The following is a 24,130-nucleotide window of genomic DNA, read 5'->3' as shown; positions in this document are numbered from 1 at the left end:
TTTTTTCCTAAATCATTTGAAAGTCAGTTCCAGGTATCGTGCCCTTTGAACCTTAGATACTTTAGTGTGTGATACTGGATTATTTTTTAAAAATGATTTCCTCTGGAAAAAAAAAAAGGAACTATATAATACTGTCAGCCTTAGAATAAGGAATCATTTTGAGTTCTGGTGTAAATAAAGTCCTTTTTGAGTTTGTTGTCCTTTATAATGCTTGATCTGTATAGTCATAGGGCATAGAATTTTTGTGTTTCATACATGAGGTTCATTTCCTTTTTTCTCCTTAAAAATAAACTAATTTTTGGAGGTTTTCATTAGTGGAAGTTCAATGATAAAAATATTTGAAAGGGTTTAAGAATTTTGATCAAATGGTAATTGTGAAAGAAATGATAAAAAATCTATACTTCAAAATGATGTGCCCTCTATCCATTTGAGTGGGTGTACCATGTTGAGATGTTGCATTATTAATAAAGCAGGGTTTATTTATATAATAGGTTAGAAATATCACCTTATACTGCTGTATACTTTTTCTTTTCTATGTCCCTAAAATCCGGTATAGTGCCAAGTACAGAGTAAGCACATGGTGGGTATCCAATAAATATTTGTTGAATGAATGTATTAATATATATTCAGTATCTCTTAAATGAATAACTCCAGAGCTATTTTTAACAGAATGTGTCATATTTTCTCTCTCCTCCCCTCATTTGGATAAGGCAGGAAAAGAAAGACCATTACCTACTAATTAAGTCAATATTCTTGGAGACTCAAGGGACTATGATGTAAGCACCATGTGTAAACGTTTAGAGGACATTTGTAGTACTCTGAACGTGTGGTGGAAGGGTTTTCGTGGCAATTTTGTCTGTATGCTTCTCTAACTCTCAGGTAATGCCCTCACCCTTTTTTTAAGTCAATCTTTTTGAAAGAATATTCCTATCATCATTTTGTCACCTCCCACTTGCTCCTTAACCAGAAATCTTGCTCTTGGCTCTGTAGTTCCTAACAATTTCTTCTTTTGAAGTAAAAAATTCCAATTCTAAATTCATAGTTCAGTTCACAAGCCATTTCTTGACTTTTTTTTTTTTTTTCCTGCATTTGATATTGTTTGGCAGCCCCTTCTTTAAAAATCTTTTTTCCCCCCTGGGTTCGTTATATGTCATTCCTGGGCTCCTGATGCATCCTTTTTTAGCCTCTTTTCGTTTATGCCTTAAATGCTATTCCTTAGACTTTTGATTCTTGTTCTAGATCACCACCACTTCTCACTCTTGGGTAATTCCAATTCAATGATATAGAAGTCCTTATCTTCTTTTTTTTTTTTTTTTTTTTTTAGAAGTCCTTATCATTAGTCTGTATTTCTCAATCTGTTTACCACGTCTTTACTGTTGTCCCACAGATACCTGTGTGTCTTAACCCTTTTCCCCCTAGATCTGTTTTTATGCCTGTGTTGCTTACTCTGGTTAATTTCAGAGCCATCATCTAAATTCTCTAGGCTCACTCCTCTTTGTCCTTCCCTAACCAGTCAGTGTGTAAGCGCTGTGGAGTTGATCTCCCTATCTTGAATGCTTTACTGTCCTTCCTTTTCTTTGCTCTTAATCTAGAAAACTACACTAACCTGCCTCCCTGATTCCAGCCTGTCTCCTCTCCTGCACCCCACGATGCTGCCACAGCAGACTTTGTAGAAGCACTTCAACAAGGTCCACTGATGTGTGTCTCCCAGCCCTGTCCCCAGCCCTCATGCTTTGATAAAACACTGAATTCTTCAGATATGCCGGGGTCAGGTTGCCACACATGGGTGCATGCTGCTCTCTCTGCATCATGTGCTCCCAGCCATCCTTCCTTACCTGGAATGTTTCCATTTCTCCTTGCAGGCCAGCATCAAGGTGGCCTCTGTGAAATCTCCCTTGTTCCACCCAAGGAGTACCCTCTAATCTCCTCTTTAATGTCACCACTGTAATTACAGCCTACCTCTATTGTGTCACATATTGTACTGTATTTTCTTTTAAACCTCCTTTATTAGAATGTGAGCTCCTTAAGGGCAGGAAAAGGAACTTGATCCATTTTTGCATCTCCATAGCATAATTTTTGGCAGATGAACACTTAATAAATGTTTGTTGAATAAACTGCTTTTCAAATGACAAATTTATTGCATTAGAGATCAGACCTTCACTCCAAATATTCCTTACAAAAAGAATTAATAGACTCCCAAGGATTTGTGGACTTCCAGGAGAGGTCAGTAAAGCTCCTTCTGAAATTGCATTCAAAATTTGGTGTGGTTTGGAACGCCTGGGTGACTCAGTGGTTGAGCGTCTCCCTTCCGCCCAGGGCATGATCCTGAAGTCCCACATTGGGCTCCCTGCATGGAGCCTGCTTCTCCCTCTACCTATGTCTCTGCCTCTCTCTGTGTCTCTCATGAATAAATAAAATCTTTAAAAAAATTTTTGGTGTAGTTTTGGCAAGTTATGTGGGAGTCTATTATGGAAAAATTGGTAACCCTTCTTTCAGGGGAAAGAGCAACATCACTGAAGAATTTCTTGAATAATCAAAGAATAGCTGCCCAAGATTATGGGCTAGCTAAATTTATTCCTGTTTAAAATTCAAGGAGAAGGAGAGAGGTGTTATAAGTTATTTCATACAAAGATTTTTCTTAGCTTAATGTTTGAATAAATGTACTATCAAGATCCTATTGCATTTTAAAGTGTATGGCAGTTCATGCCAAATCAGTGTATAGTATTAAGGGACGTGATGTCCAGATACAAGATCACTAACTCATTTGTAATTCCTGATATTTTTCTCCTTTCTTTGGTAGTACTAGGGTTCTTATCCTTGTGTGCTAGAAACTCAGTGTTGTCAATTGACACATTTAAGAAAACCAGACCACCAAATAAAAGCACAAACACTTTTATTTTTAACAGTAGTGTTTTGTTACAATTTAGTGAAACAACAAATAAATACATTCATTGGCCACAGCTATACTTTTACAACCAGTTTGAAACTGATTATATAGCTGAGAAACACTGTTAAACAATAAAAAAGGCAGCTATGCATAAAAAAGCCACTTTAGCTATAAATTACACCTTTCATAAAACTACAACCAGCTATAATGAGTGGTAAGAGTTTCAAAATTAATGACCACCCAAATGAAACGATAAAACAAGAACTGCTAGTCACTGTAGAATTACACACTTAAGCAATGAAATTCACTGTTCTAATTAATGAACCGAAAAAAGGTTTGAAATTGTCATCATGTGCTTCAGTGCAGGATGAGCAGGGAATCGGTAGCCCTTTGATTTCATCAACTCCTTTCGAGACCAAACTTAAAGTGCTTCTAGTGCTTTGGAATTTTTAAGCAAATATTGGGCCAGAAGCTTATCTTTCTCTTTGGTGATGTATTGTGGGAGATGTGTATAAGGAGACAAATGCAAGAATTCAGGTACCCTAGTCAGTGATAAGAATAAATATACAAATCTGAAATTTGGAAGAATCAACTAATGCAGCTGAAAGAACCAAGATACTTTACTTGGAATCTTTTTTTTAAAAAAGTAATCTTTGCTTATCTGGTCAAATAGGAACGCTACCTAGGAAGGCCTTAGAAAAATTTACCTTATTTACTTTGAACCCCAAGGATTCACAGAGATAATACATCTTTTCAGATAGTTCTAGGTAGATACCCAACATTATTAGGAAAATAAATAGTTGGCATTCTAAAAAGATCTAATAACTGAAGTTGTCCTCAAAATATACTCAGTTAAGTGCATGTTACCTTGTCACGTAAATATCAAGGTTAACTTCTGTAATTTGGTTATAATGAGAGAACTTAGAAACAAACCCAAAGTAACATTTATAATCATATAACCATAGGTTTATGCTTCTGATGGAGTTCAAAGTCATTTTGTATGATAAAAAGATGGAATTTCTTTGGCTGTGAACCAGCCTCTCAAAAGACCAAAAATATTTAAAATTTCATTTGTTCCTGTTACGCTTGTGTGAGGTTACTAAATAAGCAATTATTAAAACATTGAATGGTATTTTTTTCATTGAAAGGTATTTTAAGAGTAGAAATAAAACATTCTAATCAAAGTAGAAGACAGAAAAGGACAGTTGTATTAGTTCAGTTCTGAAGAAATAGGTCAGCAGACAATTTTAAGTAGCTACTCATCTTTAAGGATGTGACAACTTCCCAATGTTGCCTGTTTCCTTGGCATCTTGAGGTATTCAGCATCTACTTCTTTCCATATAGACACTGGTAGAAAGTGCATTTTAAGATCCTTTATTACCTTAGCCTACCATATATATATATATATATATATTTTTAGATTTGGGATAGGACATTCAAGACAGTTTTAATATAATTCTAGAAGTATTCCAATATTGTTAAACAGTGGATTTATACTTACCTATTTAGTACCTTTACAACAATTTGCTTATTTAGTGCTGGAATTAATTTGAATTAAATTTAATCTGGCTTTGCCCATATATAAGATATAAAAATGGGAAAACTAAAGGAGGAATTATATGTCTTACAAAGTATTGCACTTGAGTTTACTGCCATAATGTATCATGATTTAATTTACCTGAGGACAATCCTGATTCAATAGGTACAATCAGCTATATCTTGTTCAGCTAAATCCAATGCTTTTGAAAATGTATTTATGTTTTAACTTAGAATTGTACATTTTATGAATAATTCTTAAATACATCTGTAAACTTGTTTAGTCCCAAGAAGTTTCTACCAAAATCTCCCTATGCAAAAATCACTATTGCTTTCTTGAAGAATCATGCTTAAACTACTACAGATATCTTAATCAGATGAAATAACCACTTGACCAATTCTACTCAAAGTAGCCACATAATTTTCACTGGTATACTTTCTTCTTGTAGAAATGGCTGTGGCTTTCCAAAGAACACTGCTGGTCATCACTGTAAAGGATTACTGTGGTCTTTTAAAAATGACTGAATAATTTCAGTTGGTATCTTAAAATCATGCTTAAAAGAACTGTCTTCAATGATTACACGTTTTTTAGATTTTAAAAAAGAATGATACATTGTTAACCTTAATCCTGTGCACTGTTCACACTAAAATTTTTATTGGGTAGGAATTCTACATAGAATATACCACTGAATATACAGGCTTTGATTTTTCATAGGAAAATTGCCTCCTAATTAGGTGTACAATATAGTATCCCAGTGTGAACACTGGAGTGTGACTTTGGGGACTGCAGTGTACTCTTTCAGAACAAAGATAAAAGTGCAAATATGCAAATACACATTTGATGTTTCAAAGTCAGGATGTTTGCAGCCATCAATCCTTTTCTTCCACTCCAAACTTCCCATTTTACTTCATTTTGCTATGAAGAGGTCAAAAATAACAAGTGTGTCCTCTGCTGAACACAGCCACATTTCTAGGCTTTGTTTTCAGTTGCAACAGATAATGGAATGTTAATGTAGATGGAATTTAAACACATTGAATATACACGTTCATGAAAAACAATGGAAGAATCATGGCTTGGTAATGCTTTCAGTTTTGTGGTGTTACATACAAGCTATGGTGATTGCTCATATCTAAATTGCTACAAGTAAAGAGCAAAGGAGCAGTGTCTGTCACAGGTCCATTCAGGTGGGGAGAGACTGTGTAACTGTTGTTGCCACACCCAGTCATGGTGCCATACCAGCCCAAACCTTGCGAATTTGGTAAACTGCAACAAAAAAGGCAAAAAAGCCACAGGATTGTGAACAGGATATAGGTCACATTGACATGTTTAGTGTTCAGTGACTTTTATAATACAGTTATATCAAATATATTGAAATACATTCTTTGCCAAATAACACAATAGCTTTCTACAAAATGTAATGACTTTAATATCCTTGATTTTATATGACATAGTACAGAAGAATAAATACATCGGGACTTAGAACTTGATTATCAGATAATAATATAGTGCTTACTAAGGACTGGGTTGTATTCTAAGACATGTTTGTGTGTGTGTGTGTGTGTGTGTGTGTATAATCTTCACAAACCTATTTAAACTTCACAACAATCCTATTAGATAAATTCTATTACCACTATTTTACAAGTGAAAAACAGGCTAAAAAAGGCGGCTAAGTAACTGTCCAAATGAACTGAGAATGGTTTTAGAGTAAGAAGGACACACGTTTTCCTGTGGCACCTCAGCTTCCCCAGAGTTTCATGTAGGGTTTCTCAGTGGGTTTTGAATAGCACTATAGATAAGGAAACATAATCATGCTAATTGTATTCCTTCCCTGCTCACCAAGCTCTGCCAGCTTTGAACAAACATGGAATTCTGAAATGAGATGGTACCATTTTATGTCCAAATGTATTTCTCAAATAAAGGTAATGCATAGGCTTAGAGTTAGATGATAATTCTTTATAGTACAGGTCCCCACTACGGATGTAACATCTACTTTTCTAAAATCCAGTTTAAGTGATCTTATTTATTGACATTTGTCACCAAATCCCCTTTTTTCATATTTGGGTTAAAGCTTACATTTGTTCTTTCCAATCTATTCAGTACTAATCTAGTATATCTACCTTCCTTCTCTTGAACTTCCCAGTCTTGGCAAGTCATCATCACTATCGTATCGTCTTGGATTGTCGAAAAAGTAAGCTCTGGAACTATAATTGTGACTATTTATCATGCCAGCAGGTGCCTGTGAACAAAGTATTAGATAACATATGAAGATTTACTTTTTAAGAAAGGAGGCTGAGATCTATAATGCTTTTTAGTCTTAAACTTTCCCCAAAAGAGAAAATCAACATAAATGTTTCATTATTATTATTTTTAATGTTCCATTATTTTTAAAAATAAGGGAAACAGGCACTGGGGAATATTATGATATCATACCAAATTCTGGTTTAATCTCTGCGCCCGGAAAAAGAGTACCACTGACCATGCTGGCACATGTTCCCATAGAAAGAGGACCATTCCAAATACTATATACTCTTCTCCACTTATGTCTTCTATATGAGCCTGTAAACAGAGTATGATAGAGCAATTTTTAAATCTGTTTTATGTATAAGCAGTCACCTGCCACAATTAATTTGCCTCAGGTAGGGTAAGTTAAAACACATTAACCATAGGCACATAAATCTCTAAATTCATTTTCCATATTTAGTGGTTTCATATCCTTTAAAGGACATAAAAATGCTTTGATGTTAAATAGAATAAAAAGCTATTAACTTTTTCAATCATCAATTTATGAAAATATTTTAATATATCAATAAGTTGGAGTGATCTCATTTTTAGGCTGCATAGTCTAAAGACAGTTAAAAAGAAACTACTGGGGGATCCCTGGGTGGCGCAGCGGTTTAGTGCCTGTCTTTGGCCCAGGGCGCGATCCTGGAGACCTGGGATCAAATCCCACATCGGGCTCCCGGTGCATGGAGCCTGCCTCTCTCTCTCTCTCTCTCTCTCTCTATCATAAATAAATAAAAATTTAAAAAAAATATTTGAAAAAAAGAAACTACTGGTTCTAGCTACTACTTAGGTAACATACTACATAGCATTTACTGAGTTACATCTGTAGAGAAATGACACATGTTAAGTTGCTCAGCTCTGCTGTTATTTAAACATATGCTTTTGGGCCTCAACTTCATATTGAATTTGCTTTTATTCTACTAGATGTTGGGAGAGAGAAATGGCAAAAGGAGTGAAGAGAATCTGCTACCTGGAACTACATAAGAAAATTCCTTTCCGGGATCCCTAGGTGGCGCAGCGGTTTGGCGCCTGCCTTTGGCCTAGGGCGTGATCCTGGAGATCCAGGATCGAATCCCACATCCGGCTCCCGGTGCATGGAGCCTGCTTCTCCCTCTGCCTGTGTCTCTGCTTCTCTCTCTCTCTCTCTCTCTCTCTCTCTCTCTGACTATCATAAATAAATAAAAAATAAAAAAAAACAAAATTCCTTTCCTTGGAGAAGGGGGAAAAATCTGTTTTCTTTAGAAAGGTAACTGAAATTCTGATAAAACGATATTCCAGAATGCCTTAAAGTCAGTACAAAGTTTAATACAAAGACATGACACGTAGCTATGTCAAATTGCACTTCTTAGGAAGGGGATGGAGAATGCTGGGAAGTTAAATATGATAGAATACTGGGAATTACTACAGCAAACAGCTGGATACCCAAGGAGCTATGAATGCTCTCCCATTATCATGACTGATAATATACAATTTTCATAAAAATCCCTTAAATATCTAAAACCAAACCAAATATTTAGGTTATATGTAGGTCTCGGGTTTGAGAGAATAAACTCCATCCTCACAAATTAAAAACATACCCATATTCACTAGCTAATGACAGGCAATCTATTTATCTAGAGATATTTTTATTTTATTTATTTATTCATAAGAGACATAGAGAGAGAGGCAGAGGCATAGGCAGAGGGAGAAGCAGGTTCCCCGCAGGCAGCCTGATGCCGGAGTCAGTCCCAGGACCTTGGGACCAGGCCCTGAGCCAAAGGCACTCAACCACTGAGCTACCTAAGCTAGAGATATTTAAACACTATCCTTGAAAAATTAGTAAAATAGGTTCATGACCAATAGGTTTATGGAAATATTAGTATCATCTACAAAAAAAAAAAGAAAGAAAGAAAGAAAGAAAGAAAGAAAGAAAGAAAGAAAGAAAGAAAGAAAGAAAGAAAGAAAAAGAAAATACTCCTTTGGTTGAAGTTCTCTCTGAAGAATGATTTTAAGTGACACATGTAAATGAGGATTTTTGAGCACAGAACTTTATGATTACTGTTAGTAGCTGGAGATAAGTGTTTGTAAGTCAAACACTTAAAATGTTTCCTTAGTTAAGGCTAATTTTATTATTATATTATTTGATTAGCAATACAAGTTAGCTACTTACCTTATCTGAAAGATTATCCCAGCCATAATTAAATGGACTTTCTAATGTATCCTGAGATATGGTGATCACCACTAAATTATAACATGCTCTTGAAGAGTAGAGAAGAATGACTACAGAGCCTACGACAACAGTCTGGCACAGAGACATACCCTAGAAGAGATAAAAACTCATCATCATGAAACTGCACATTTGTCATGACAAACTGTTATCCAGATACAACACAGTCACCTCTTGCAATGCACTCTTAGAAAATACTGAGTGAGCACCTATTGAAATAAACTCTTGATTATCTTGCTTTACAATGCCTATTCTTGGAATAATTTGTGTTTAAACTACCCTATTAATACAAATAAGTAATTTGTCAACTTTCCTAATGGCAGCTGGAGGGAGATTTTGTCCTGCCAAGGTTATCTTACTCCCTTAAGTAATATATGAGCAAATAAGTTGGCAAAATTGATACTAATGAGGGAAGTAGTTTAGTCATAATAAGAAAAGAATGGGAAATAGAAGCGTTATTTCATTTCATACACTTAATTTCTAATGAGGTACAAAATTAGAATAGAAATAAGCTCCTATGTTATTTGCTTCTTTCTATTAAAGAGTTGATGTTAGTCCCTTAATGACGTCATTATGTTGAGAACAAAATGATATAGGCACTCAAATGCATGTTCAAATCCATAATATTTTAATACCAAGGATTCAATTGTTTCCCCAGATAGAAAACCATACAATTTAGTTCACTCACAATTTAGTACTCACATTCTATTGAAGTATATGTACTGGAGAAAAGTGTAGTATCATCTTTTTTACAGGGATTTGTAACCTGGGGTTTGTATTTCAACAATTGGTTTCCTTGGTAATCCTATTTATCTTAAACATTACAAACATTATTCGGAGAGGTGACACAATTGCCAAAGAGCCCCATTGCAAAAAACACCAATGTGGTGTTTTGAAAGTTTATGTTCTGGTTGTCACAATGATGGCATTTAGCGCACAAGGGTGGGGGATGCTAGATGATCAGTAATCCTCAGGAGAGTTCTCCACATGAGAGAATTCCTTTCTGACCATCATAACTTTCCAGTATCATCTTAGATATTCATGAAGACCTAAAAAACCCGTTTGTAATGATCTGAGCCAAAACCTAATTGTTTTATATATAAATAATATTTATGTTTGCATAGTTTAAACAGATGCCAATATTTCCAGACACATATATATCATGTAAACTGAGGGAACTTTTCCTTTGTTTTGTTCAGAACTTTATCAAGAATGGTCAAATATTTCAGAAAATCATGAAACTGACAACAATACTGTGTGTGGTATGTAAGGCACCAACACAATACCCCTGTAACAATCTGTATTTATAGTTGTCCCATTCAGTTTCCCATTCAGTTTCTTTTTTTTTTTTTTGTTCCCCATTCAGTTTCTATGTATAGATAACAAGCATCTGACTAGTACATCATGTCCCAAAATTTACATATTGAAATATTTGTTAATTACTTTCCTTTTATTTCCTCTTTATATTATGGGTAATTATGTTGAATTTTTGAAGTTATGTTTGTAGGCAGATTAATAATTAATAATTAATAATAATTTTAATTGCAGGATAGAAAGAGTTTATTAAAAATACTTAGAAGAGTATGATGGGTTTGGTAGGATTAAGAGGATTATTATAACTGATTTCTTTATAAGAACACCACAATTTTAGAGGTACATAAGAAGAACTAAAAGATAAAAGATACCTTGAAAGATGTTGAAAGAGTACCTTTTTTGAGCTTACTCACTACCATAACAAAAAGTATATGTGACAATAAATAAACCCTAGCAAGACTAAAATTTTCTAAAGTCAAGGCTATAATTTTCTACAGTGTGCATTTTTATTTTTGTGAATCCCCAAAAAAGTTGTTAATAAAAAAGCTAATCTAAAACCAATCCAGATCCAATTTTAAAAGTACTATATTATTAAAGAAACATTAGGTATCAAGAAGTTAGAATGCTATAAGCATTACCATTCCTTTAAAATAATCATAAGTAACTTTACAGAGAAATAAAATGACTGCTAAAAAGACATAATAGGGAAAGACTCTGCTTATACCTGTAAATACTATAAAAACTAAAAAAGTCGTGAGAAAAGAGCAAAGAATCAATAATACTGAGGCTATTAATAAAATAAAACAAAATTACAGCTAGATTACATACATATAACAATGAAAGAAGCCCACTAATTTAGAAAACAAATTAAGATTGTTCAAGCAAAGTACAGGATTACAAAACAAAACAAAACAAATGGAAGCTGTTGTCAAAAAGTTAAAGAAAATCTTCCTAAAATGAATAGAGTCATAATAGGCAATTCTACTCAGGAGCAATCCTCAAGGTATCTTTCTCCCTTCCTCTATCTCTGACACCTACACCACTTTTTCAGTAATTCCATTCCAGACAAAGGATGAGTTACACCTCACTCCAGGATGCATATTATTAACACATTGGTATGCATGTCATTGACTATAGTTCAGTATTTGTTTACAGGTATTTTTAAATACAGATATGCAGAAACTTCAACTTACCATTCACTGAGTTTTGATAAATGTGTATACCAGTATAGCCAAATCTCTACCAAAGCAGAGAATATAATCATCACTCTAGAAAGTCCCTCACACCCCTTCCCATCACCCAAAACCTCAGAAATGTATACTCTTCTGCTTCTGTTTTTACCACAACTTAGTTCTGAACTTCATATAAATGGGACCAGAGAATATGAACTCTTGTGGTTTCACTCAGCATGTTTTCTGCTTCATCCATGTTGTCGGATATTTCAGTAGTTTGGTCTTTCTATTGCCGAGGTAGATAATTAGAATGACCAACTCCTTCTGGTTTGCTCAAGAGTTTCCTAGTTTTAGCACTGAAAGTCCCACATCCCAGAAAACTTCTCAGCCCCAAAGAAACCAGGACAGTTAATCATACTAATTTCACTGTATAATTACATGAGATTGTTTCTATGACAGTTCCTTCTCTTGATGCACATTTTCTATAAATATTCTTATAAAATCTTTTTGTGAGCATGTGCTTTCACTTCTTTGTGGTAAATGCCTAAGAATGGAATTACTGGGTCATGTGGTAGGTATAAGTTCAGCTGTAGAGGAAACTACCAGATCTTTTTCCAAAATGGATGTACAATTTTACACTTCCAATAAAGTATGAGAGTTCCAGTTGCTCCACATCCTAGTGAACATTAGGGGTTTTCAATCTTTCTAATTATAGCCATGCTGGTAGATGTGTAGTAGCATCTCATTTTGGTTTTAAACTGCATTTCTCTGAAGACTGCATTTGGCTTATTAGCCGTTTGTATATCTTCTTTGTGAAAAATCTATTCATATCTTTTACCACTTCTAAATTGGTTTTTTTTTTTTTAATTGAGTTGTAGGAGATCTCTATATATGCTGGAAATAAGTCCCTTGTCAGAAATACGTATTGCAAGTATTTTCTTGAAGTCTGTGGTTTGCCTTTGCATTTTCTTAGACTTTTTTTTGGATGAGAAAGTTGAACTTTTAATTAAGTCTAATTTATCAATTTTTTCCTTCTGATTACTTTCTATGACCCAAGACATCTTTGCTTACACCCAAGTTGTAAAAATATTCTTCTGTATTTACTTTTAGAAGCTTTAGAGTATTTTCATTTATTTTTAGGTCTATGATCCATTTAAAAATTTTTTTGTATGGGTATAGTTTGAGATGGAGTTAGGGGTTCATTTTCTTTCATATGGATATCCAGTTTTTCCAGCCTTATTAGTTAAAAAGCTTTCATTTTCCCTTTGGATTGCTTTAGTACTTTTGTCAAAAATCAAAAGATCTTACAAATGTGGATTGATTTCTAGGCTTTCTATTCTGTTCCATTGATCTGTTTGCCTCTTTTATGCCAGTCATACAGTGTTTTAATTATTGTAGCTTTATACTAAATTTCAAAGCTATGTAGTGTAAGTCCCCTGCTTTTTAAGGGTTTCCTTCTCCATTATTCAGTATAATAGCCATTAGCTACATGTGAGTATTTACATTCATATTAAATTAAAATAAATTACTTACTTAGAGAGAGAGAAAGAACGAAAGAGAGAGCACGAAGGGGAGGCTGGGGCTGAGGGAGAGGGAGAGAGAAAGAGAGAAAGAGAGGAGAGGGAGTAGCAGACACTTCACTAAGCAGGAAGCCCAGTGTGGGGCCTGATTCCAGGACTCTGAGATTGGACCCTGAGGTCAGGACCCTGAGATCAGGACCCGAGCCAAAGGCTGACACTATCAATTGTGCCACCCAGGCACTCCCTATAAAGGACTCTTAACTACAGGAAACATACTGAGGGTTGCTGGAGAGGAGGTGGGTAGGAGGATGGGGTTCTGGGTGATGGGCGTAAGGAGAGCACATGATGTAATGAGCACTGGGTGTTATATGCAACTGATGAATCACTGAACTCTACCTCTAAAACTAATAATATACTATATGTTAATTAATTGCATTAAAATTTTTTAAAAATTAAATGATCAGTTCTGTCACAATAGCTACCTTTCAAGTGCTCAAATGTTACACATGGCTAGTTACCACACTGAATAATGCAGGTATAAAATACTCTCATCATTGCACAAAGTTCTGTTAGAGTACTACTTTAGAAGTATTTTTAAGTCCTTTTCATTTCCACATAAATTTTAGAATAAAGTTGCCAATTTCTGTTTTAAAGAAACTCATGGTAGAGTTATGATTAGGATTTCTTTGAATCTGTAGATTATTTTGGGAAGAATTGCCATCTTAACAATACTGCATCTTCCAATCCATGAGCAATTGTCTCCATTGATTTAAATCTTAATTTCTCTCAGCAATATTTTGTAGTTTTTTCAGTATAGAGGTATCGTATTTTGGAAAATTTGTTCTGAAGTATTTTGTTTTTTTATGCTAATATAAATGTGTATTTTTAAAAATTTCATCTTCTAATTATCTGGCCTTGGCTATATATAAAAATACAATATTTTATTATATTTTTTAATTTTTATTTTTCATATATTTATTTTTATATAAAAATACAATATAATTTTTGTATTTTGAACTTGTATCCTGAGAACCTGCTGCATTCACTCATAAGTTCTAGTAGTTATCAAGTAGTTATTTATTTAAATATATAGTTATTTAAGATGTTCTACCAAAGCAATTCTGTTGTCTGCAATTAAAGAGTTTTACTTTTTTATTTCCAATTTTATACTTAAAAAATTTTTTTTCTTGGAATATTGAGTAGAAATAGTGAGAAGGAGCATCCTTGCTTTGTTCCCAACCCTAGGGACAAAACAATACTTTAAGTATGATTTCATTGTATATTTTTTATAGATGCCTTTTATCAGATCGAGGAATATTCCTAATATTCTATATTCTGTTTGTTGTTTTAAATCAAGGAGGGTCTGAATTTTGTCAAATGTATTTTCTACAGCTATTCAAATTGCTATTTGTTTTATTCTCTTCTCGGAATGTAGTGAATTAAATTGATTGATTTTCAAACATTAAACCTATTTTGCATTCCTGGGATAAACTCTTCTTGGTCATGATTTATTATCCTTTTTATATGTTGCTTAGATTCTGCATCTTTAAGTATAAAGGACACTAGTTTGTGATTTTTGTTTTGTAATATCTTTGTCAAGTTTGGTATCACAGTAATGCTGTCCTCATTAAATATATCAGAAAGTGTTCCTTCTTTTTTTTTTCAAAAGAATCTGTTTAATATTAGTATTATTTTTTCTTTAAGTATTTGATAAAATTAACTAGTGAAACCATCTGAACCAAACAGTTTTCTTTGAGGGAAATTTCTGATAACAAATTAAATTTCCTTAATAAGCACAGGGTTATTCAGATTTTATATTTTGTCTTCTAACAATTTGTTAAGTTGTATTTTTTTTAAGTTGTATTTTTAAAGCAACTTGTCCATTTCCTTTAAGTTGTCAAATTTGCTCACGCAGAGTTGTTCATAATATTCCTTCATTTTTCTTTTAATGCCTAGTAATATCTATAGTGATATTCTCTCTTTTATTCATGGTATTGGCAGTTTGTTTTTTCACTCTGCTTTTTCCTGTACACAAAATTTGTCGATCTATTCACAAAATTAACTTTTGGCTTTAATTTCTTTATTGTTATTTTCTGTTTCACTGATTTCTATTCTTATCTTTATTATTGCATCCTTCCACTTATTTTGCCTACTTTTCTAAATTAACTTTGTCCTAGTTTCCCCTTGTAGTTTCTAAGGTGAAGTCTTAGGTTACAATTTTGTATCTTTCTTCTATTCTAATATATAGCATTTAAGGATATATTTTTTCTCTTCAAGCACTATTTTGAGCAACATCCTACAATTCTTGGTATATTGTATTTCATTATTCTTCTATATGAAATATTTTCTAATTTCCCTTGTGATTTCTTCCTTTTCCCACGAGTTATTTAGAACTATGTTGTATAATTTGGAATTATATAATTTGGAATTTTAGATATCATAATGTTATTGATATTTAACTGCATTATGGCAAGAGAACACTCTGAATCCAACTCTTTTGAATGTATTGATACTTGTCTTATGGTCCACTGTATGGTTTATTTTGATGACCATTTCCATGCTCAGTTGAAAAGAATGTGTATTCTCCAGTTACTGAGAGTCAATTAACTCAGGGGTTGATAATGTCGTTCAGAGTTTTTGTACTGATACTTTGTTTTCAATTGTTGAGGGTGGGGCATTAAAATCTCCAACTATAATTGTATAGATTCCCCACCTCCACTATTTCTTCCTATTTGGTAAATCTTTTTTCTACTTTATTCCCTACCGTTTTGGCTTCATGTGCATATTTATAATTTTTAAAATTTAAATTCAATTAGCCAACATATAGTAGTACATCATTAATTTCAGATGTAGAGTTCAATGATTCATCAGTTGCATATAACACCCAGTGCTCATCACAAAACCTGCCTTCCTTAATGCCCATATTTATAATTTTTATCTCTTTCTGATTAAATGTACCTCTTTATATTTGGTTATATTCTTTGCTTCCTGATGAAAGGTATCTTTATATCTGGTAATATTCTGTCTTTAAGTCTATTTTATCTGATGTTAGAGGGCCTTTTATGCATACTGAATGCAGCGTAGTTTCTGTCTATTTTTGATAGCTGTATCTTTTTTTATATTTAAAGTGCCATTTTGACAGTCTCTACTTTTTAATGGGAATGTTTGGTCCATTAACGTTGAATATAATTGGTGATATGTTTGGATTTAGACCTTATATTTTACTGTTTTTCTGCTTGTCCCTTTTGTGTTTTGTTGTTGGTCTTGTTTGTTTTTCCTCTATCTCTTATGTCCTGTGTTCTTTTGGGTTAATTTAATATTTTTTAGAATTTCATTTATCTTTTGGATTTTTAACTATTCTTCACTAGTTTTTGTTTTTGCCTTAAATGGTTGCTCTAGGGCAGTAGTTCTTAAAGTGTGGTCAAGGGACCTTAAAGACCAAAATCAAAATGACTTAAAAAAATGATTTAACAAAGACACTGAGATGTTATTTACCTATTGTACTGTAATTCTCTTTTGAATGTACAACAGAGTTTTCCAGACTAAGTGATGTCAACACTTTGTGTGCATGTGTATTCTTGTGTTTTCTCGAATTCCTATTATAATAGTATTAGCGTATAAATAGGTGCATTTTCAGAGATTAATTTAGCTTGTTCTTTTACTTTTACTGGGTTCTTACTAGGTTTCTTTGGTTATACCTGCTGTATCTGCTGAAACCTCATTATCACCCAATAAGTGGTTATTTTGAAATCCTTGTATCTCCATGGAAGTACAAGAATTGGTACTCCTGATAGATTTGTTTTACAATATTTAAGAACTTTCTTCAAAAAACTTAAAAAACTTTAAATTTGATGTTAAACTCGTTTTATAAATTAATCATATATTACTCTAAAATGAAAAAATATTTTTTCATATTAATGAATTATTGGCTTAAGAATGGGGAATTAATTTTTAATGGATATAGAGCTTCAGTATGGGATAATGAAATGTTCTGGAGATACATAGTGTTGATGGTTGCACAACAGTATGAATATACTTAATGCCACTGAACTGTACACTTAAAAAATAATATTTATATTCTATCACAATAAAAAATATCTTTCTCAACACACATCTCTGTTTACCTCTAAGATGCTGAAAAAGATGAAAGTGATTAGAATTCTATGACTCAATAAAGAAAGGAATCTACCTCAAAGGAACTGGATGAAATTGATTTCTGTTTTGTTTCATCAAATAAAATGTAATGAAAATTATCTTTCAATAGGCTTTGCAAATGTTAATAATTTACCTTATTGTGTCTTCTATGACGGAAACGTTTTGAATAGTATATGGCCCAATGAGGCTACAGCATCATCTTGAGACCAATCATTCAGAGTTTAAAAGCAAAAGGAATGGAAAATTTAAATGCAGGTGTGGTTTTAAAATACCAAAAATTGTTTTTATAACTTTCCAAACCAGAAATGAAAAAGTCATTCAAACATTTCACAGGCTACATTATTATACTACATTGGCTAATGAAGCACACACAGTAGCTGAGAAACCAGTAAATTCTTACACAGCTGACATTGCTGAATGCCTACTGGATGGGAAGTCCATTCAGGAAATTATGACATTGCCATTTTCCAATAATACAGAAATTCACTGATTTAAAGATTTAACTGAAAACAAAGAGTCTAATATTTTGTCTACAGATTTATATTTTTGTCTTACAAATAAATGAACCTGATGTAGCAGGACTAATTTTGTTCATATTCATTTGGTGTCAGGACCAGCTAATCATTCAGGAAGATATTCTTTTAGGGCAATCTGGAGAAGAAAGATAAGTGATTGAAATATCCTAAGTGTTGAAAACTCTTCTGATTGTTTATTGTGGGTCATTTGTGTTGATATGTTCACTAATGGTGCAAAAGCAATGGTAACTAAAACTTCTGGGCCTTAGCACAAATCAAAGCAGTGATACCAAATTGTGTAGTATTCTTTACTGCGTCACATTCCCAGTTAAAAAAAAAAAAAAGTTTCACTTAAGAATATCCTTGATGAAGCACTGAAAATTTTAATTACCAACCCCAGAGTTTGTGTCTATTTAACATTCTGTGTGATGAGATGAGACATACACTTAAAGCAATTCTACTGCATGCTGAGGTATTGTGGCTGTCTTGAGTAAAAGCACTTATGTGGTTGTTTGACTTGTGAGCCGAAGTAGCCATTTTTTTCCTCAGAACACCATTTTTTACTTAACAGACAACTATGAAAGACAAACAATGGTTATTCACACTTGGTTACTGGATATATATTCTTTTGAAAATAAATGAAATGAGTCTGTCACTTCAAGGAAAATATATGACACTATTGACAATGGTGAAATATATATTTCAAATTAAAATTAGAATTTTTGAAAACTTGTAAGCACTTATGTTCATGATAAGACTGGGATGGCAGCTTCTGAAAACTTAAACACCTTTCTGATGAGGTTGGAGGTGATATTAACAAACATGAATTAGAATATTCAATGAAATGTATCATCATTTTGAAAATCTGTGACCAGTATCTTCCAATGATCAATGCACGATGCTACACCATCTTTCAAACAGCAAGAGAGACAAATGGTAGTACAGAAAGTTCACTAATATGGTTTTAGATTTCACATGGCAACTAACCTTCAAGAAACCTCCACTTCAGATTTTTGGTATAGTATTAAAGAAGAATATCACAATTATCTGAAAAGGTTATTAAAATTCTCCTCCATTTTTCAACTACATATATGTGTGAGGATTTTCTTCATATACTTCAACCTAAAGGACATACCACAACAGATTGAATGCAGAAGCAAACATGAAAATCCAACTGTCTTCCATTAAGTCAGAAATTAAAGATATCTGCAAAATGTAAAACAATGTTGATCTTCTAATTTATTTTGATTTGGAAAATACAATTATTTTTCATAAAAACATGCTATACTGGATTTATTATTGTTATTTTAAGTGAATAAACAAATATTTTTTGAATTTCTCAATTTTTATTTCTAACAATGTATATATAAGTAGATATAATTTATGTAAACAATAGCTCTTTGGGGTTCTCAATAATTTTCAGGGTTGTAATGGGGTCTTGAGATCACAAAGTTTGAGAACTACTACTCTAGAGATGATAAGATATATCCTTAACTTTTCACAGTCTGTTAATATCATACCACCTGACAGAAAATGTAAGAAATTTGCAACCATATGGATGCATTTATTGCCTGTCCTTTATTCTGTAGTTGCTATGGTTGTTATATATACTATATAGAGAATTATATATGTACATATGTAAGCCTCACATTATAAGTTTTGCTTTGCCCAGTCATATTTCTTTTTTAGAAATTAAGAAATTATATTTACCCACATATTTACTATTTCCTGTGTTCTTCATTCCTTCCTGGACAGATGAAATTCAAGCTGACTTTATTTCCCTTCAGTCTGTAGAATTTTCTTAACATTTCTTGTAATTCAGGTCTGTTGGTAACTAACCCTCTTAGTTCTATTGGAAGATGCTTTTATTTTTCATCATTCTTTATATTCTCTATATTTTGATTGGATTTGATTGATTTATATTCTTTATATTTTGATTGGATATAGATTTCAGAGTTAACCACATTTTTCCTTCAGCATGTAAAAGATGTTTCCACATCTTCTGGCCTCCTTTATTTCTGATGAGAAGTAGTTGATCATTTGAATCAATGTTCTTTTATCTATGTGTCAGTTTTCTCTGTTCTCAAGATTTACTTTTTATTTTTGGTTTTAAGCACTTTGATTATAATGAACCTAGGCAATGATCTTTTTTTTCTTTTCTTTTCTTTTCTTTTCTTTTCTTTTCTTTTCTTTTCTTTTCTTTTCTTTCTTTTCTTTTTCTTTCTTTTTTTTTCTTTCTTTTCTTTTTCTTTCTTTTTTTTCTTTCTTTTTTAATATTTTCTTTATATTTATCCTGATTGGGGTTGCTGAACTTCATAAAATTGTAAATTTATGTCTTTCATCAAAAGCGGAAAATTTCAATCATTATTTCTTCAAATATTTTTTCCAATGTCATTTTCTCTTTTCCTTTGGGGATTCCCCTAGCACATACTTAGGTCCTGAGATTCTGTTCATTTTATTATCATCTTCCCCTCACCCTCCTCTGTTTTTCAAATTGGATACTTTGTTGTTTTAAGTTCATTGACTTTTTCTTCTTTCATCTCCTATCTGCTGTTAAGCCCAACTGATGACTTTTTAATTTTAAATATTGTGCTTCTTAATTCTTCAATTTCTTTTAATAGTTTTTATTTCTCCTAAGATTTCTATTGACTTATTTATCAAAGCATATTTTCCTTGAGCATATTTAAGCATACTATAAAATCTCTGTCTGATATGGTGAACATCTAAGTCATCTGGAAGGGAGATTGCCTCCAATGATTGCTTTTTGAGCATGAGTTGTATTTTTCCTGTTTCCTCATATACCCAATAACCTTGAATTGTATTCTGGACCTTGTGAATGATGTATTTTAAAGAGTCTGGATTCTGTTATACTCTTCTGAAAGTACTTATTTTTCTTTTCTTTTTTTTTTTTTTAAGCAAAAATTAACTTTGCTAGACTCAAATACCAAACTACCCCTAAGCATGGAGAGCTGAAATATCCTTAACTGTGGCTCTTGAATTCTGTCCTGCTAATGTGTAGTTTAGGTATTAGATTATAATTAGGCTGAATTTATCATCAAAATTTGTGTCTTCCTCTCTCTGGCTGTCTTCTTCCTGAAATTCCCCACTCACTTTCCATATGTGGTAATTACTTGAATTTTGTCTTCTGATTCTTCAGGCAAGTAAAACAGAGGTTTTCTCTTCAAGTTTTGGCTGCCCCATGGATGAGAACTTCCCTCAGGCTAGAAGCTGTAAAAAACAGGAAACTTACTCAGTGTCATTTCCTTCTTCTAAGTGGTTGTTCTCCAGTGCCTTCAGTGCTTTTTATATTTTGTCCAGAATTTATCACTGCTATCTGTGGAAGGTTTGTCCAATAGAAGCTTCTAAGTCATTACCAGAAGCAAAATCCTACATATATTTTTTTGAAATCATCTCACAAATGCTATTTCCATTTTGAAATTAAAATACCAAACTAAGCATCAACAATAAGAAAACAAAGGAATAGCAATTAGTAAATTAAAAAATATACAGTTGAAAAAAATATACAGTTGATCCTTGAACAACAGGTTTGAACTGTATGGGTCTACTTAAACACAGATTTTTTTGTTTTAATATTATATAGTATTGTAAATATATTTTCTCTTCCTTGTGATTTTTTAAAAAGATTATTTATTTATTTGAGAGAGAGAGAGAGAGAGAGCGTGCACACAAGTGAGAGCACAAGCAAGGGGGAGGGTCAGAGGGAGCAAGAGAAGCAGACTTCCTGCTGAGCAAGGAGGCCCGATTTGGTGCTTAATCCCAGGACCCCAGGATAATGACCTGAGCCAAAGACAGTTAAACAACTGAGCCACGTGGGCACCCCTTCCTTATGATTTTCTTAATAACATTTCCCCCTCTAGTTTACTTTATTATAGCAGTATATAATACATATACAAAGTATGTGTTTAACTGTTTATATTATTGGTAAGGCTTCTACTCAATAGTAGGTTATTAATAGTTAAGTTTTGGGGGAGTCAGTGTGTCCACTATACTTAAAAAATACAATGATATTAGAAGATGTTTTGGGGGAGCCAAAATTATATGTGGATTTTAATTTTTAAAAAAGATTTATTTATTTATTTGAAAGATACAATGAGTGGAGGAAGAGGCAGAGGGAGAGGGAGAGAGAATCTCAAGCAGATTCCTCGCTGAGCATGGATCCCCTACATGGGGTTCAATCCCAGGACCCTGAGATCATGACCTGAACCAAAATCAAGAGTCAGCCACTTAACCAACTGAGCCACCCAGGCACCCATTTGCACATGGATTTTAAACCGTGCAGTGGGTAGTGCCCCCAATCCCTTTGTTGTTCAAGGGTCAAGTGAATTTTGATGATTATAAACTCTGAAGAGTTTCAAAAATAGTTTCATGTTGCAAAGACCATGAAATTAGATCTCTGGCTCCTATGGATTTTTAAAAATGGGACAAGTATGTGGTGGAAGTAACATAATAGGAAGTAAGACTTGGGGTATAAAAGAACTGGAAAAATGAAGGGAGTAAAGTAAAGAAGTGCCTCATCTTAAGATGATAGAGTAAATCCTTATAATTCAGGAGAGAAATTAGAGCAAAATATTGGGAAGGTGGTAATCATATCTATTACAAAGGATGGTGCAGCCTCTATTTCTCTGCCATCGTGCTCCCCAAATTTGGGTTAAATCATATTTCAGGATGGTGGAAGAAAGACACTCATAGTATTTTAGACTATTTCTTTATGGCTTAAATTACCACAAACCACTGCTTTGGTCTTAGAGGATCAGTTCGTCTGTATGAAAGATCAGAAATATCAGTGAAATCGAAAGTCACTGTGTCTCTGCAAGATGTTGATGCTGTTTTCTATTCCAATATATTAAATTAATATGCATAAAGGGTTGAGTGAACATTGGACAGAAAGGTTTACATAGTAATTAAAACTTAGGAATTCAGGAGAGAGAGAGAGAGAATCCATTATTTGCAAATGGCTGGCTGGGCTGGGAGATAAGCTGATCTGATATTAAGTATCAGACAATGATTCCTTTTACACTCTTACCTAGATATAATATTGAGCATATCCCTGACCAGAGATATAAACCTAAAAGCTTAACTTTTATTCCCACCTTGTCTTTGAGTGGTCTTTTATACAGATAATACCAACCTGTCATTACAGGGAGTAAACATCAACATTAGTTTATTTATTTATTTATTTAAAGATTTAAAGATTTATTTATTTATTTATGATAGACAGAGAGAGAGAGAGAGAGGCAGAGACACGGGAGGAGGGAGAAGCAGGCTCCATGCCGGGAGCCTGACTCGGGACTCGATCCTGGGACTTCAGGACCGCGCCCTGGGCCAAAGGCAGGCGCTAAACCGCTGAGCCACCCAGGGATCCCTCAACATTAGTTTAAAAATTTTTGTGCTGGTAAGTTATTTTGTCCATTAAAAATGGTATATGTTCTATGTTCTTTTTTTATGTTCTATGTTATTATAAATATTCTTATTTTTCTGAAATGGAAAGGAATATTAGAATAAAAATAATTTTATCAGTATGCATTTTATTTATTTTTTAGAAGATTTATTTGAGAGAGAGAGCATGAGTGCAATCTGGGGGCAGGGATAAATGGAGAGAGAGAGAGTCTTTTTTTTTTTTAAGATTTTATCCATTTATTCATGAGAGAGAGAGAGAGAGAGAGAGAGAGAGAGGCAGAAACATAGGCAGAGGGAGAAGCAGGCTTCATTCAGGAAGCCCCATTTGGGACTTGATCCCGGGACACTGGGATCATGCCCTAAGCTGAAGGCAGACGCTCAACCGCTGAGCCGTCCAGGAGTCAAGAGGGAGAGAGTCTTAAGTAGACTCCACCCTGAGCCCAAAGCCCAGAGCCTGGAGCCCAGAGCCCAATGAGGGCTCGATCTCATCACCCTAAGATCACAACCTGAGCCAAAATAAAGAGCTGGACATTAAACCAACTGTCCCACCTAGGAGCCCCATCATTATGCATTTTAATGATAAATAATAATTTAATAATGTTAAGTTATAATTCTGACAAAAATTAAATAAATTCAAATGTAGCACAGAAATCATAGAAATGAAGGCAAAGAAAACAGCAATAAAAAAACCTAATGGGAGACCAATACTAACACACAATCATGTCAATAAATATTAACTGTTTACCATATAAAGGATTTGTAAAAAAAAAAAAAAAAAAAAAAAGACCCAACAACTCTATCTTGTTTAAACTAATGAGACACACTTAAAATGTTTGCAATAGATAAAAAGTTAAGATAGCATCATATTTCATGACCATGCAAATAAAGAAAAAAGTTGTAATAAAAGATACAGCACATTTCAGAACAAAAATACCTATGATTAAAAATGCCATTACATAATTTCAGTAGTATTTGTTCTAAAAATTTGAAAGGGAAGCTAGTTAAAAATTAGATAACATGTAACCTGTTAGACTTCAACCCTTATCAAAATCTGTGTGGAATGGTACATAAATTAGGTGGAGTCACATTAAAATTAAAATTAAATATTTAAAGAGAAATTCAT

At 33.3% G+C, this 24,130-nt stretch overlaps 1 protein-coding gene across 1 annotated transcript in view; it reads right to left on the bottom strand.

Moving 5' to 3' along the window:
• Positions 1 to 2,876: 2,876 nt before the first annotated feature.
• GPR137C (G protein-coupled receptor 137C) overlaps positions 2,877 to 24,130 on the bottom strand; it is a 65,134-nt gene continuing 43,880 nt past the window's right edge. The window contains exons 4-7 of the mRNA XM_038544722.1: positions 8,857 to 9,006; positions 6,855 to 6,980; positions 6,542 to 6,660; positions 2,877 to 5,687 (exon numbers count right to left, since the gene is read on the bottom strand). Of these exons, the coding sequence (XP_038400650.1) occupies positions 5,510 to 5,687; positions 6,542 to 6,660; positions 6,855 to 6,980; positions 8,857 to 9,006 (573 nt within the window). The 3' untranslated portion in view covers positions 2,877 to 5,509. The remainder of the gene's footprint in view (positions 5,688 to 6,541; positions 6,661 to 6,854; positions 6,981 to 8,856; positions 9,007 to 24,130) is intronic.

This window comes from Canis lupus, chromosome 8 (assembly GCF_011100685.1).
Source record: "Canis lupus familiaris isolate Mischka breed German Shepherd chromosome 8, alternate assembly UU_Cfam_GSD_1.0, whole genome shotgun sequence".
NCBI classification, from domain to species: Eukaryota; Metazoa; Chordata; class Mammalia; order Carnivora; family Canidae; genus Canis; species Canis lupus.
Note: the sequence above shows the minus strand (reverse complement) of the source record. Positions and strands in the feature narration are given on the sequence as shown.